The sequence below is a fragment of the Neltuma alba genome, unplaced genomic scaffold, assembly GCF_004799145.2.
Source record: "Neltuma alba isolate B1F8T4 unplaced genomic scaffold, ASM479914v2 tig00002178_pilon, whole genome shotgun sequence".
In the NCBI taxonomy this organism is placed as follows: Eukaryota; Viridiplantae; Streptophyta; class Magnoliopsida; order Fabales; family Fabaceae; genus Neltuma; species Neltuma alba.
In genome coordinates this window covers 338,352-354,295 of record NW_021632769.1, presented here as the reverse complement: position 1 = coordinate 354,295, position 15,944 = coordinate 338,352, and the positions used below count along the sequence as shown (strand labels likewise).

General features: G+C 34.7%; 4 protein-coding genes across 10 annotated transcripts; 2 read left to right on the top strand and 2 right to left on the bottom strand.

The window, feature by feature from the left end:
* Positions 1–2,422: 2,422 nt before the first annotated feature.
* LOC114719543 (transcription factor bHLH18-like) lies at positions 2,423–5,524 on the top strand. Its single transcript, XM_028905058.1, has 4 exons — positions 2,423–2,464; positions 2,715–3,167; positions 3,902–4,333; positions 5,441–5,524. The coding sequence occupies exons 1-4, from the start codon at positions 2,423–2,425 to the stop codon at positions 5,522–5,524; spliced, it is 1,011 nt and encodes a 336-aa protein (XP_028760891.1).
* Positions 5,525–5,744: 220 nt separating this feature from the next.
* Positions 5,745–10,361, bottom strand: LOC114719281 (BTB/POZ domain-containing protein At1g04390). Of its 6 annotated transcripts, none has more exons than XM_028904769.1 (9): positions 10,158–10,361; positions 9,777–9,915; positions 9,189–9,452; positions 8,939–9,092; positions 8,698–8,831; positions 8,180–8,622; positions 6,923–8,023; positions 6,334–6,486; positions 5,745–6,207 (listed from the first exon to the last, which is right to left on the bottom strand). In XM_028904769.1, exons 1-9 carry the CDS (start codon positions 10,253–10,255, stop codon positions 5,778–5,780), a joined length of 2,916 nt encoding a protein of 971 aa, XP_028760602.1. In that variant the 5' UTR covers positions 10,256–10,361; the 3' UTR covers positions 5,745–5,777. The 6 variants fall into 6 exon arrangements, with proteins under 6 accessions (XP_028760602.1, XP_028760609.1, XP_028760596.1 ...); XM_028904776.1 differs by having other exon boundaries at positions 9,357–9,452; XM_028904763.1 differs by having other exon boundaries at positions 8,939–9,452.
* Positions 10,362–10,626: 265 nt separating this feature from the next.
* Positions 10,627–13,102, top strand: LOC114719348 (sm-like protein LSM8). 2 transcript variants are annotated; one of them, XM_028904829.1, is made up of 6 exons: positions 10,627–10,755; positions 11,535–11,617; positions 11,813–11,853; positions 11,937–12,011; positions 12,560–12,612; positions 12,733–13,102. In XM_028904829.1, exons 2-6 carry the CDS (start codon positions 11,581–11,583, stop codon positions 12,821–12,823), a joined length of 297 nt encoding a protein of 98 aa, XP_028760662.1. In that variant the 5' UTR covers positions 10,627–10,755; positions 11,535–11,580; the 3' UTR covers positions 12,824–13,102. The 2 variants fall into 2 exon arrangements, with proteins under 2 accessions (XP_028760662.1, XP_028760670.1); XM_028904837.1 differs by lacking the exon at positions 10,627–10,755 and adding an exon at positions 11,395–11,415.
* Positions 13,103–13,497: 395 nt separating this feature from the next.
* On the bottom strand, positions 13,498–13,935 carry LOC114719338 (uncharacterized). Its single transcript, XM_028904823.1, has one exon. It carries the CDS (start codon positions 13,933–13,935, stop codon positions 13,588–13,590), a length of 348 nt encoding a protein of 115 aa, XP_028760656.1. The 3' UTR covers positions 13,498–13,587.
* Positions 13,936–15,944: the final 2,009 nt, after the last annotated feature.

Sequence of the window (15,944 nt, the reverse complement as noted above, 5' to 3'; positions counted from 1 at the left end):
ATAAAATAATAACAACACTTATTCTACTCTTTTGTGCTGATGATATATTTATTTATTTATTTAAATAGATCAAAGCACTGAAAGGGATCTAAATACCTAATGAACACATCGAAATTAACTTGAAGATACTCGCTCGGTTTGCTGTTCTTAGTTTTTTTTTTTTAAATACAGACTGGATACTACGAACTTACAAAAAGCCCAGCGAAAACTAAAGACTACTAAACAAAAAACTCAAAGGGAAAATCTAACAAACACGTCTCATCAACCTCTACCTAAAGGATAAATAGGTAGAGGCTGATTAATGATACAAAATATGTTGTTACGACTATGATCAAGTTTTGCTAAATGATCAACATAAGAATTACTGTATCTGTAAACATGTTGGAAAGCTATTTGCCAATCTCTATGCAAAACGAAGCCTGGTGTCTACAATGATGTCTTTGAAAGGGTGTAGCTCATCACATTCTTAAGCTATTAGGTTAATAGCTTCTAAACAATCAGAATATAAAGTTATTTTTCTATAATCCTTCTCCTAACAAAAATTGAGACCATGAAAAATTCCAATCATTTCAGCTATGGTAGAGGGGACATTTATCAATTTGCAGCTAACGCTACATATCCATTGGTTTGCAAAGTCTCTAATCACTCTTTCACATCCGCTTCTTCCATCTTCAAAACTTCAAGCTTGAATATTCCTTCTTCTCGATTACTTCCCTGTGACTTTTGCGAAGCTGTGCATTGGTAGAGGCGTGATTTTGTTTTAAATCCTGACCCAAGCAAGCTCTGAAAAAGCTTGCATTTGCATTCTGTTTTTGGTATTCAAATCTTGAGATATAATGAGGACAAATCCGCCAACTCACCACTACACGTTTTTTTTTTTTAAATTACTCACCAAGATCGCATAAGGAATTACATAAATACGCCACAAAAAATCTGAGTTACTAAAGTTTGAATACAGGTGTTAAGTCTGTTTGGTAGGATGGAGCCAGTTTTAGGGAAATGGAAATGGAAAGGGAGAGGAAGAAAGGAGTCCATGGAAGAGATTTTAGCCTAAAAATGTGTTTGGTAGAAAGGAAGACATTACGAGATTTTGGCCTTGAGAGTTTGGTGGAGTGATGAAGGAAGGAAGGGAAGTAATTAAGAGTAGCAAGATAACGTGAATACCCTCATTGAAACATTTTAGCCTAGTTTTCAGTAGTACGGTCATTAATTTCCATATAAAATAGAAGGCTAGTTTTTTTTAAAGAAAAATAAATGTAAATATTTATATAAAATAATATTTTTTAAAAAAATTAAAATTAAATATGTTAAATCAAGAAGAAATATGATGCAGATGTTTAGGACTTTCTGTTATTTTAATTTTCATCACTATTATTCAGTTTATCTGAATTTTTTGTTTATTTACTTTTGTAGTTAGTGACTTAGTTTGCAGTTATCCCCCTCCCCCACTCCTTATTTCTTCATTTAAATGATAGATTGCATTATACGATTGAAAATTACAAACTTTTTTTTAATGGTTTTTGCTTTCTCTTCATTTTTCCTCTTCCCTTCTAATTTCCTTCTTTTTCTCCTTAATTTCTCAATTTTTGTTTCACATCAAAATAATATTCACCAATAATGATGATGATGATAATAATATAATTTAGCACTCCCCAATTTTGTGGAAGAATTGAGTATATGATTCTCGTTCGTCTAATAAGGTGAATATTATCATTTTATGAGAATTAATTTGGCTATATAGTTTTAGATAAGATCAAGAAATTATAATTAAAATCAATAATAGTCAACAAAAGCCGACAATATTTACAAATATTTAATGGAATCGGCAATCATAAATTTATAATTAGCGACGTCCATGTTTTCGTTGAATTCAGACTACATTTCACAAGGATGGCCCCAAAAAAAAAAAAGAACCACATTATATATAGTTTCTCAATTCTCATCATCCTTCAAATCCTATTGAAATTATGGACTATCATAATTTTTTTTTTTGACCAAGATGGACTATCATAAGTTAAAATCATACAAGATATGCGAATTACTTATGTAGGTCTGAATCATATAAAAATTAAAATAATTGTATATGATTATTTTTTTAATTGTTTTTACACATGCACAAATTATAAACTGGTTTTTTAATTAGAGAATCTTCAGTTATATGCATTGGAATAATAATAATTAGAGAGAGTCTTAATGTTACACCGATCGATGACCAAAGCAAAAATTAAAATAAAACCATCTATATTTCAAAACGTGCAATTTTGAAGCATCGTTGGAAATTTCTTGCATGATAAACATATTCATGTGTGTCCACATTAATATAATTCTTTTATATATAAGAAGTCCTAGTTCTCTCCAAATCTCAGTTAATTCGTTCGTTTCAGATCAATCTAAAATCTTTCATTTGTTGATAATTATATCGATGGAGTACGACGACTCGTTTCAAACATGGCTACATGATGCTGTAAGATCATCATTTCATGTCCTTTTTGTCGTTTCAATTAGTGTACGTTCATATTTTCTCCCTAGGTTTTGTTTATGTCGAAAACTACTTAGATCATTGCTTACAATTCAGGTTTTTAGCTTCTTCATAATATATATTTTCATGGATAGTGAGTCTTAGTCTCGTATATCAACTATAGGCTAACGAACTAATATTCATGTATGTGGTGACAGTTGAACTTTTAGTTTTCTGATGCATCGAATTGTCTCAGGAAATGGAATTGGATCTCTGTACTTTCTTCCCAGAATTTTGCACAGAGAAAATGTCTTCGTCTTCTTCTTCATCTTTGGATGTTGAAGTTACTGCGAATCAGAGAGAAAAAACTGATCACAATCATCAATTAGCAGATCAGACACTGTATCATCAAACTGAAACTAATTCCATTGCTCCTCTCACTTTCTCTGACGCTTCTGATGGAAATCTTCATGTTGATGCTGAGAATAGGGTATTGCCAGCTGCAAGGAAAAATTATGGTGTGAACTGCGAGATTGAGTGTGATGATGGAGCCATGAACAAGGGCCAACCAGAAGGAGACAAGTGGCATAGGAGCAGCAAAAAGACTGCTTTGCCCCTTCCGCAACACATAGTCGTTGAGAGAAAGCGAAGACGAGAAATTAACCAGAGGTTCTTGGCACTGTCAAAAGTGGTACCAGGCAATAAGAAGGTATTCTTCATTCTATTCTCTTAATTTGTCTCCCTGGACCTTCTTTTTGGATCTGATTTTTTGTGTCAAATAGTGTTACACGCGCTCGCACACATACATACATACACATTCTTCTAACTGGTTAATCCATGAGGGAAACTGACGCTATTACTTAATAGATGCGTCGAAGGCTGAAGATTTACTGATCTCCTACCTCCGGTTTTTAATATAAGAGCTAATTTAACATCCAATTTTATCCTAAATATAAAACTTCAATTCGCTTTATCTCTAATATGCATCCATTTTTTTTCATAGTAGTCCTTGTAATAGTCGTACATGTTAAAAATTCCACCGGTAATTTTAGTTAATACAAATGATTAGTAAGGGTAGAATACGTATTTATAACAAATAACTAACTCAACCAACTTTTTTAATTTATTCAAATTAATCAACCAATTCTTATATTAAAGACCAGAGATAGTATAAATTTATACACGAGAGCCTTTAATAGCCTAATTTATTTTGTTACAAAAGTAGCGTTTTGTCTTCATCACATGATCCATGGATTCTCTTACAGTTGGGTTAATGTTTACTTAAACAACAAGTTAAAGAAGATATTTTTCTTTAAGATCTGCATGTGAAATACCACATGCCCCTTGATCAGTTTGTCTCTCTATTCAGTCACATGGATGGAATATCCATAACTCGTTTGCTTCTGAATTTATATATATATATAAATATTGTGGTTTATACAGAAGGATAGAGCTTCTATACTTGGAGAAGCAGTGAAATACATGAAAGATCTTCAAGAACGCATCAAGAAGCTGGAGGAGAAGAACAAGAAGAAAGTGGTGGAATCAGTAGTTTTTGTGAAGAGATCTTCATCATCTTCTTGTCCATCTAGTGGTAATAATCAATATTATTGTAACCCTAGTTACGAGGAGCCAAACAGAAATGACGACAGCTTGAGCAACAGAAACAAAAGAAGGTGGAGTTTACTGGCTGAAGAAGAAATCATAATCGAAGCAAAAGTGATAGAAAGGAGTTTGCTGATTCGAGTTCATTGTGGGAATCACAACGCAATCCTTCCAACGTTGTTGGCTGCAATTTCTGAGTTTCATTTGATTGTGCTCACTGCTAATGCTATTCCTTTTGGGAAGCACATCGACATCACTGTCATTGCTCAGGTATACATTTCATCAATTTATCATATCTTCACGCCCATTTTATTATTGTTTCCGCACATATGTTCATTATTTTAAGTCTGTAACAAGGGTCCGTTTTTAAAAACGGTAATATTCCTCTGATCTTTAACATAAACCTATTTAACTAATTTGATTAAATTAAGAAAGTTAGGTAAATTAGTTAATTATAAGAAATATGACCTTTTTTTCTTAAAACATTATAATCATCTTTCTTAATATCTCCCATTTTCCTACTTGATATGATTGAGGGAGTATCAATAAAGATAATATAAAAAAAATTGATAAATATGATAAATAAGTTTTATATTTAAAACCAAAATTAACTCAATAATTAGACTTTATATTAAGGAATGAAGGAATATTAGTTATGATTATTTTCATAAAGGTAATGTTAGTTACTCCTCCGATCCTAAATATAAGATCTATTTTATAATGCAATTTGCATTACAAAATGAGTCTTATACTACCTCCGGTCCTTAATATGAGACTCTGTTTGAATTTTATTTTGATCATAAATATAAGACCTCAATTCATTTTGTCTCTCATATTTATATATATTTTTTTCAAAGTAGTCCTTCTAATAATGATAGTTCTAATTAATACATTTGATTAGTAAGGATATTTTGAGAAAGATAACACCTATTTAGGACAAATAACTAACTCAACTTACTTTCTTAATCTCCTCAAATTAATCAATTGGCTTTTATAATTAGGATCGGAGGTGGTATTTAGGACTGAAGGAGTATGATATTTGGGGGTTTTTATATCGTTTTCAAGTGCTTAACATTGGATCTAGATTTTCAGTAGTGTTTGAGATTTTTTTTTTTTTTTTCAAATGACACTCAACTATAAAGCTTTAAATTTATCTACACTACTATATTCGATGATGAGTTATACATGTGAATGTATATGGCTCTCTCAACTTTTTCAAGATTTTTTAAAGCATGTTTTTAGATTAAACTGATTATGCAAAGTTTATATTTTATCATTAATAGATCGAATAATTTATCTAGAATAATTTATCAAATACTTTGGCCTGATTTTGATGTTCTTTGGGATCGTGAAGTGAGATATATTTGTTTTTGACAGATGGGAGTTAATTTCTACATGAAGACGAAGGATATTGTGGACCGCTTGCGCGTGGCATTATCAAATGACAAAATTCCAAAATAACGCACTGAAAATATCAAAATGACAAACCAGGGTCTTCAATTTCAATAATTCCACGTGTACCAAAATGAAATTTTGAACATTAAAAATATTTTCATTTGCCACAGTTTAAATACCAGGATATTTTTTCTCATGAAATGCTACTAATATTTGACGTTTATCCTTCTATATTGAGAAAAAAGAAAAGGAAAAAAAAAACACACACACACACACACAACGCAAAGAAAGAAAGAGCGAGCAAGCATTTAAAGAAATTTCATCCATTTTGGCTAAGTTGAGTAGAAGCAGAACAAATTAAATGAACAAGAGCATCATCCAAATCTTCAAGTTCACAAGAATCTCGTAATTGACTATATGAAGGAGCCAAGTGAATTGCTGCTACATCAGCTAATTTCCATAGAGAGAGGTCGCCGGCCATTTTAAGCATTTTAAGGGACAACTGCTTTGAATTATCAAGATAAGATACAATCACGTTCCAGCAAGCTTCTTGAACATCTTCTAAAATCCAGAATTCTGAAAGCCAATAAAGCTCCACGTATGACTGTAAGCTGCATAGTTTTTGCTCATCATCCATATTATCCCACAAACATCCGGATGGAGGATTTGGCAGTTCACTGGAATAGAACCAGTGCACAAGCTTATTCGCTGCTTCCCAACTAGTAGGAACCTTTATGATTGGTGAATTACTGCAAGAATGAATAATATTTGAGAATAGATCTTAGATTCCCTAAGAATACGCAAAGCATTGAGCAAAACAGCCTTTTGGATGTCATTCAACTGTTAGACATATAAATTTCTAGATCAGGCTTTACCTCTCTTTCATTCCTGAACGAAACAATCCTTGCAAGTAGTCACAGCCAGATTGTAAAATAACTTTATGAACATGCAAGTGTGGAACTGAATGAGAGCATGTACAGCATGTCCATCCTTCAAGTTTTTCTTGTTTAGATTCCAATATAACATCCCTGAAAACAAAAATTGACTAAATCAGAATCAATACAACTTCTATTAATTTAATAATTGATAATTGATAAGCAAGTCCTAATCTGTGAGTGCTGGCTGATTAAACCTCTATTTGCCCAACATAACAAGTGGATATAAATTATCAACAAGAATTTTCATGCTTCATAGTCCTTCAAAACAGAACTTTCACCATAAACATGGCAAGGACATCACCATCAATATGACAGCAAAACATTGATTTAAGGACTACCACAAAGTTCCGACCGGGGAGCAAAATTTTAATAAAACAGAACAAATTTAATAAAATAGACTAATTTTTGTACCAAAAAAAAAATAGAGCGCCAAAATTCAAAAGAAAATGCAAATAAGAGGTAGATTACACTAATCAAAAGTAATCCAAAGATTATTGTAAAAAGTTAATTAAGAGGTAAACCATACCAAAAACAACTTCCAGCTGAAACAAGAGATGGAGTGAGATCAAAGCTGGGGAATGATGTTCCCCATTTTGGACTTTGTCTATGAAGCATTTGCAGGAGAGGCTGCAGATCGCAGCGCTTAGCAAGAATTTTCAACTTCTTTACAATTTCTTCATCGGCATGGAAGTATCCCACATATACATACTCCAACAACTTCACTAATGCTTCATAATCAACATGAGAAGACAAACGAACTTCCCTAATGGATTGGCCATCGATTCTTTTTTCCTTAACAAGACTAACTTCGGGAGGGAGCAATGATGAACATCGAACAGCAAGAATAACACCATGAACACTCAAAGTATTGCCATTGGCCAAAAAGAGTTGAATATCTGCATATTCTTTCTCATTAAGGCATCTCCCAACCCTTTTGCCTAGTTCATTTGGGAAACCATAAAATCCAAAATGACTAAGAATATAAGCTGCATACCATCTTAAACCATGAGTAAAAGAGGCATTACTGCAAATCTCAAGGAGTTTGCGAACTAACTGAGCTTCAAAATATTCTATATCAACAATAGATATGCGAGAATTATTTTGTAAAGGGGCAGATTGGTGAACCATTTCAGCTAAGCCCCACAAACCATAAAACAAGAGAATATTGGAACCTTCCCAATCTTCTGCGTCCATCCAACAACAGGATTTTTCATACAATGTAGTATGCAAATGAGGAGCTAAGCTGAGCCTTGATACATCAATATCATTGCCTAAGCATCGTTTTACTATGAAAGCAACTGTCCTTATGTATTTGCCTTCAAGTGTATGATGATGAGGTAAACTTAAAAAAGAGATCAATCCAATCAAGTTGATGATAAGTTGGAGCTTATCAAACGACCCATAACTTTCAAGTGATGATGCATATTCTAGCGTATGTGCTAAGCTAGTGAAATGATCTGAAGAGTATGTCTTAGAAAATATGAGCCTGGCTTGGGATGAAATGTAATTACAGGGAGAATAAATCATCATTAGAACAGCCCTTGATGCTGGTTCACTCTGAAAACTATCATCAGCATCCTTTTGATATATTCGGCACCATTTCTTAATCACATCCTCAAAAGTTAAGCTAAAAAAAAAAAACAATAAAAATTAGTAAACATAAATGGTATCAATAAAATGAACATGTTTCCAAAAAAAAAAAAAAAAGTTATCTACCTATAGCAGTGGTGACTAAAACATAGTAAATCCATCAAGCAAAAGTAAAGGGTAGAAATTAAATTACCATGCACATATGATAATCAGGTTGATGTAGAGCCCACTTCCATGGATACATGGGTTGAAATTTTCTCCAGAATGTATTGTGAGCCAACCAAGAATGTCCCACACATAACCCCTCACACAAAGCTGATGATTGGTTTTTAAACCCTCCTTTGCAATGGATATTTGTTTGTCCAATGAAGAAACATGTTCCTCTGATAAATCATGAATATTTTCTATCAAAAGATTAAGGAGGACTTTATCAATTCTTTGCTTCCAAAAACTGATATGATGATCACCTGCCCAACGAGTTACTAAAGCCAATCGGCATGCTTCCACTAATATAGAACTATTCTTGTTTACAAATTTTCTAGAATGCATCCCTGTTTCTTCCATCCCACAAATTATGGCATCAACAAGAGCTTCACCACATGTATCCATCACTTTCAAACAATTCTCTTGGGACCTCTAGAAGACAACACAAAACTGTCAGGTAAAATATTAACTGCATCCATATTTAAGTCATATAGAAAAATTTCCTACCAATAGACATTGAGAAAGCCTAAAGCCTTCTATTCTCACAGCATCGGGGTATGATTTTCCCATGGATTGCACAACCATTTGTAGAAAGACTTCTCCATTCTCTATAAGTTTTTTGGCCACAGATCCACATAAAGCTGGTAACAGAAATCATGAATCATCAATTTAGATGCCTGAGAATCAGAGATAAAACGGAAAAGTACATCCAGACAGATGTGAGGCTGGTAGAAAACATTTTGGATACCTAAAGATGTGTACAGCTTCAAAATTACAAGTTTGGTAGAAATATCTGTCCTTGCATACATATCTGACAAAGTATTTATCAGTTGAACATCATTCCAAACAGGAAACCGAGTTGGAGGCCACCACAACAATATTGAGCCCAAAAGCGAAGACATCTGTTCGAAATATTCAATTTTCATTGGAATTTCAACTCCAACAAATTTGCGTATATTGCCCACAATATGAATTACACATTCTGTTTGTTTCAGTACCTCCCAAACTGCCTTTGCACTACTGGCATTTAAATTTGAAATTACCAAATTCAAAGAAGTAGAACAGGGTATTGCAACCTCTACAAAAGGTGAAGATAGCAAGGATGACAGAGCATAGACAAGATCTAATATATAAGATTCGAATATTGAATGGGGTAAAACACTAACTAGCTTTACTGCTACATTTGCTGCCATACATAACAAGGGTCTATTTTTGCATCGAAGAATCCACAATAGTGCTCCCAAAATATCAGCAACAGAATCCTGAAGAAGTATAATAATACAGGAGACTAAGTATCAGATCAGATCTATCATGACACTTGATCAAACATTGGTCAGCACTAATTTATGGAATTCAAATCAGACAGATTCCGATATGAACATACGGGAAATACTAAAGCAACCCCATTACGTACCAAAGAAAGCTAAATATCATAGGGATAGGAATGACAGAAAAAGAAAACAATTAAAATCTAAAACTATGGTTTCTATTCGAAGGAAATGGGAAAGGAGGATTTATATGACAAATTCCGCTCCTTTGAAGTCTTAAACTCCACCAAATTGTTGAACTCAAAAAACCCAGTCTACCTTCACAATACTATGATGTGCTGCACGTGCATCTCCAGACACAAAATCAAGAAACACATCAATTGAGCGTATAACTTGTTTCTGTACTTCAATGTTTGCGCTCTGCCATTTCCATTGGTTTGTCTTCTCGTCAAAATATCTGCTCATTCAGCAAGAACTTCAGCAACAACCACAGTAACACAAGCACACAACATTTGGACTTAAATTTCCTTTAAGAAACACTCGATAGAATTCGAAAATTCAATCTCTTTATTCTAGTTAGGAACACTACTAACCAAGAAATTTAAGAACAAACCGATCAAGAAGAGAATAAATAATGGGAGAAATACAAAGTGCAGATATTCGCATCATCGTTGTAAGTGAAATCAAAATTAAAGGGACCTGGTGCCTAGGTTCAATGCATGAAGAAGACGCTGGTGGAGGTTGTTCATTTGCAAGCTCACGCCTCGATTTTTATCTTTGTCACCGCTCGATTTCATCTTTCAGCTTCGAATTCTCCGAACTCTGTATTTCGGGCCGGTAAGAGAACAATTAAATACTTAAATGAAAGAAGTGTCTGAAATTGAAGAAGCTAAGGTTGTCTTGAAATTTTCTTAGCGAAGAGGAAAATGTCGGGCTTGGATCATATTTTCTTTTTCTCATGATTCATAAAGCTTAAACTGGCCGCATTGCCATCAAAATTCAAAAGAACGAGTTGTACCAAAAAAAACCAAGACGGAGACATCTTGTTTGCCTTCTTTGGTCCAAAAAGATTGCCCTCCGTCCTTTTCAGTGGGCTAGGCCCAAATCCGTCTTTGTTGGCTATTTAATTTTTGGAAAACTCAAAATAAAGCATAATTTTCTCGAAAATCCCCAATTTCCCCCAGTCCCGCCGTCTCATTTGCGTAGGGACACTCTGAAGGCTTCTCTGCGCTCTTTTCCGCCGGTGACTTCACCGACGTCTCTCTCCTGCCGACGAATGCCCGGACGCTTTCTGCAGGTGATTTCCGTTGACATTACTTCTTCAAACTCTTGCTTCGTTTGTTTAGCGGTGTCTACAGGCATGCCTCCCGCCGAAAGAATGAGTTTCGGTCTCCATTTTTGTCATCAGTTCTCGCAATCTGATGACATGTGTTTGTTAAGTATGGTTTTTTTGTTTTCTGGTACGAGGAATGGTTGCAACCTTCGCTTCATAATGTCTTTGGGGCAAGCGAACTTCTCAGTGAGAATTACGTGCCTGTTATAAATTTGTATTTTAGGTTTATCCCCTTGTGACTAGGAGAAGTTACTGTAGTACTTCATTCGTTTGTTCATGAGTTGTGCATAATAAGGCAATTCACATGTAGTTCAAGTTGTGCATAAAGCTCATTAGAGTATTTGAGCTTTTCAGTTTCACATAACCTCCTGAAATTTGGAAATGAGTGATCTCATTGATTCTGAACATTGTTTACTTGAATAGAGTTGCTGCTGACGAAGTTTATTCTATTTATTGAGGACACATTTCTCTTCGGTTATTTGTTGCATTTCAGTTCGTTTTCTTCATCTGCATTTCAGAACTAGAATTCATAAAGCTTTGCCTGAAACATGTTTTAAGACTCAGATCGTACTTGCACTGTTGGTTGAAAGCTGATCGTGGCCTTTCACCTTGTTTCAGTACTCGGTGCTTTTGTGATTGAATACATTTTCTGTGTTACCTTTCCTTGTATCCAATTCAATTCAGTCAAATACACAGATCCCCGCGGCATCATTTTAATTTTGTGGTGGTATCAAACTTTACAGGTGTGAAGGCAAGTGTAGTAACAAACAAAGCTAATAATTCTGCACCATGTCAACTGGACCTGGTCTTGAGTCTCTTGTAGATCGTAAGCCATCTGTAACATGTTCTATCTCTTGTTGATTATTACTGTGTTAGTGTTGGTCTATCATTTGGCATGCTTATTGCAGATAATGGTTTAACTTAAAGTACTGACTTTCCTTCTACTATTAGTGGTATGGAAATTGTTTTTAATGTCATGCTGTTATTAATACCTTGCTCTGAAGCTTTTTGTTTTTGGCAGAAACAATTTCAGTCATCACGAATGATGGAAGAAATATAGTGGTTAGTGATGGTATATTGCATGTGTTTCTTGACAATATGTAAAATTTTATCATCTGTTCTAACCACGCTGATTTTCTATTCAGGGAATCCTCAAGGGTTTTGATCAGGCAACAAATATTATTCTTGATGAATCGCATGAACGAGTTTATTCAACCAAGGTAAGGATGAGAGTCTGTGGGATATTTCACATTATTGTAGCATGCCTATATTATAATATTTTGCTCAATAGGATTGGAAACATGAGTCAAGTAGAGAGCGGATAAATCTGGTGTTTCCCTTATGGAGTAGATATTGAAAATCTATTATCCCAGGCATCATTCAAGAATTTCATTAGTTCTTTATTTTGAGATATTGGCTTTGAATCGGGCTATTCTTGGGGCAGCACTTGTTGATTTATTGAAGCCTATATGAAGAAGCCTTGATTACCTAACTATAGTTGCGGGATTTGCTATGAATAATGTTGATGGAAGATTCTTTTGCCTTTTATCACCTTTGTTTGCTGTTTACATCACAACATTGTGTCACCGTTACCGTCTTCCTGTTCGGCCCCCTCTATATCCCCGTCTTTGAATTTTTTTTCTTCACTTATTTCTTTCGTAATAGCTACAATCGCTACAGTTTCTTTCCTGCGAGTTCAGTTTTTGAAGCTTTGCTCCGTTTTTCTCTCACTCCCCTTAATGTTTCTCATTATCACTTCTAATGACAGGAAGGTGTCCAGCAACTTGTTCTAGGTTTGTACATTATTAGGGGTGACAACATGTACGTCTTTTCCTCCGAAAGTTCTTCATATTTTCTATTGGACTTCTTATTGCGACCCACCTGATGTCTTTTTTATGCACGTCTAATTTAATTTTTATGCTCTGCCTTTGGGCTCTGCAGTAGTGTTGTAGGTGAACTTGATGAAGATCTGGATGCGAGGTTGGATCTGTCAAAGCTTAGAGCTCATCCATTAAAGCCTGTTATTCACTGATTTCACGATGCATTATCTGTTTGGAGACGCATGCCAACGAAGCGGATGGGATGGGCTGTTGAGTTTTGTTGATGCTACTTCATAATCCAGTAGAAAGATGTATTTCTTTTGATAGAGTGTTGTTCAGCTATGTTTGAAATTCTTCGATTGCACTCTTTTAGATCTAATCGGGACATTTAAAGTTCAAACATGACTTCTTTTTTCCTGAGCGAGCTATATAACCATGTCGAAGAATATGCTTTGATAAAATGATGAGCTAAAATATTCTGGTTCTGTTTCCCCTTTGATGTTAGTTTGCCAACCCTGGCTATGTCGATTACCTTGTAGTTGTTCTTCTTGCTGGATTGCGATATGACTAAACTAAGTTCAACTAAAACTATCAAGGGCGAGGCTGCTGTTGAATGTTTAGGAAACTTACAGAAAATGGAAGGACCCTTGTTTTCTCTCATTTCTTATTAAATTAAAATGTTAATCGCAGCAAAAAAACATGGTTGAATTATCAAACGCCAACGCTAGATTTCACTTTTATTCTTCATGTAACTGTATAAGAAAAGCAACCGATCCTTCTTTTCATTGAAGATTGCCTGGCCGAAAGATAATATGGCGGTGCTATGAAATCAAATAAAAAAGAATACCTCAAAATAACAAACTATGGTCTATTATTATCCTTAAAAAAAAAAAAAGCCAACTTGATTCGGCAAGACACAGCAAGAAAGCCGGATTCACTCAACATGATCCCAAGAAACAAGTACCCAAGTGTGGTCTCAATATTCGTAGCCAGCTGATGGAGCACCCTTTTTGGGCAAGCGAGGAGCACCAGTGGAGAAATCCACTGCAGAATTTCCTTCTCTTTCTGCTTCTTTGGTATCAATATCCGAAGTATCCTTATGTTGCTGCAGCTGAGACTGCTGCTGATCAGACTGAGGAAAATCTGAGCCTTGTTGTGCCTTTGAAACATTGCGAGCACTTGAAAACACATCAACGGGATCAGAGTCGGCAATCTTTCCTGCTTCCAACGGAGTGCCATGTTTATAGAGCACTCTCACTCCTTCGTCTTCTGAATGTCTTGCCTGTGAAGTTGCATAATCTATGTCATCCTTGTTCTTGGCCATGATTCTCCAAAACCCTGTGTGCGTGTGTGAGGATTGTTGTGAATGATGGAGTTGTGTGTTCTTTATATGGGGAGGTGGAGGGGAATACGTGGCTGGTTATTTGTGTTATTTGGTGACATGTGTGTGAGAGAAGTGTGGGATGTTCTGTTGGTGACAAGGGTCAAACTTGGGTTTTGTTTATTCCAGATTCTGCATGAACAAAATTGGGGTCACACTAGAAGGATAGTGAAGAGTTGGAAGAAGAAAAGATATTTCAATTTATTATTTAATTTAAGCTTCTATATATTTGCCAAGACCCCATAGTTAAATGACATCCCAAACCTCCTGTCTTTGTGTGCTCACCATGACTAAATATAGGATGGGTGGTGCGTGAATCTTCCAAAGACATGGGAGAGATTTCCCCTTTGAATAATAATTTCCAAGAAAATATTAATACTACTATTTTTTTTTCAAAATTTTCATCTATGTATTCATAGAACATAAAAATTCTAACGAAACTTGCACTTTTTTTTTTTTTTTGAGTCATTAGCATATTTTTCAAATTTCATACACTAATCCTTTTTTTTTTTTGCTGAGGAATTTGTGTTATGAAGGCCGGTGGGAGGAGCCAAATGAGCGATTAGCAGAGATGCAGGAAGAGGATCAGTCTCCCTCTGTGGTTACCTACAACATAATTACTTCTCTTGCTTTCCATGGAAGAATAGAACATGCTTTCGTGTTGGATGAAATGACAGAGTGGATTTAAGGCAACCGCACTGGCTATAATCCAATTATTGCTCATCTCTGCAAGGAAGGGAAGGTTGATCTTGCGGTTCAGTGCCTGGACAAAATGTTTTTCCGGTACTATAGTCCGAACGAAGGAAAATACAATGCTATCGCCATGCTTTGTGAGGGAGGGAAAGTGCAGGAAGCATTTTCAAGGCTTGGGTAATAGGTTGATCATTTTTGGGCTATTTTTAAATTTGATTTGCTAGATTTGAGCCCAAAAAAATGTCATGATGCTGGATGAATTTTTGGTATAATTTCATTGATATGTTTTACCCTTAACCTTATTAAAAAATGCCCTTTCTTCATTTTTTTTTTAATTATCTAAGTAGCTAGCTTGATGAAGGTGATTTTGAAATTTATAAAAAAAAAAAAAACTTAACTAGTCTTGATTGATTTTTTTTCCCCAGTATATGCATATAGTAGTTAGTTATTAATGGAGGGAGTATAAAGAAATTGTAACGTAATTATCGACGAAAAAATCAAGATAATATAAAAACCGAATCCATCACTCAATTTAAAATCAAAGGGCTCGATGGATTTGACTATTCATGCAAAATAGAAAAGACCAATGAACATGGTATGCAAGTGTTAATTTCAAAACTAGGAGAGGCGTAGAAGTAGAGGTTCAGATTTATGGGGTTGCTTGGTTCAATTCATTATTGAACTTCCTGAAAAAATTAAATTAACTTTTTAAAACTGTCCTACAGAAAGTTAACTTAACGGAAAGTATCACTGATAAAGTGAAAATGTACACAGAAAGACGTTCCTTTTTCTTTTTTTTGACCGAAGTACATAGAAAGAGGTCAACGGAGTTGATCCTTAGGCTGTCTTTTTTCACATTAATTATTTTCAAACTTGTTGCACTTTGTTTGTTTGTTTTCCTTATTTCTTCTGTGTCTTGTGATGCGTGCAATATAGCATTATATTAACGAGTTGTAAGCACATGAATATATATATGAGACATGCCTCGTCTACATATTCTAAAGCAGGAAAAGTATGACACAATATGCTTCATATTTCACAGAGTAAACACATTAGTAAATAAAAACTTGAAATTAAAAAAATAATATAAAAACAACACAAGCAAAATTAATTCGTCCGTGCGCTTAGTTTTAGAGAACAGATTTTCCAAGTCATCCTTGTTTCCGAGATCACCCTGAAACCAAGCCAGAGAATCAAACGGCTGAAAAGAATTATTACAATTTCTGAGGCGGCAAAATCTGTTCTAACCAAAATTCATT

Bases quoted from the DNA above. Each gene is read 5' to 3' on its own strand.
- LOC114719543 (XM_028905058.1), top strand. From the start codon at position 2,423: ATGGAGTACGACGACTCGTTTCAAACATGGCTACATGATGCT. The intron at 2,465-2,714 runs GTAAGATCATCA...GAATTGTCTCAG, and splicing joins AAACATGGCTACATGATGCT to GAAATGGAATTGGATCTCTG. The intron at 3,168-3,901 runs GTATTCTTCATT...TGGTTTATACAG, and splicing joins TGGTACCAGGCAATAAGAAG to AAGGATAGAGCTTCTATACT.
- LOC114719281 (XM_028904763.1), bottom strand. From the start codon at position 10,255: ATGAAATCGAGCGGTGACAAAGATAAAAATCGAGGCGTGAGCTTGCAA. The intron at 6,487-6,922 runs GTATGGTTTACC...TTTTGTTTTCAG, and splicing joins TCAGCTGGAAGTTGTTTTTG to GGATGTTATATTGGAATCTA. The intron at 6,208-6,333 runs GTAAAGCCTGAT...TCATTCTTGCAG, and splicing joins CGTTCAGGAATGAAAGAGAG to TAATTCACCAATCATAAAGG.
- LOC114719348 (XM_028904829.1), top strand. From the start codon at position 11,581: ATGTCAACTGGACCTGGTCTTGAGTCTCTTGTAGATC. The intron at 11,618-11,812 runs GTAAGCCATCTG...TGTTTTTGGCAG, and splicing joins TCTTGAGTCTCTTGTAGATC to AAACAATTTCAGTCATCACG. The intron at 12,613-12,732 runs GTACGTCTTTTC...TGGGCTCTGCAG, and splicing joins ATTATTAGGGGTGACAACAT to TAGTGTTGTAGGTGAACTTG.
- LOC114719338 (XM_028904823.1), bottom strand. From the start codon at position 13,935: ATGGCCAAGAACAAGGATGACATAGATTATGCAACTTCACAGGCAAGA.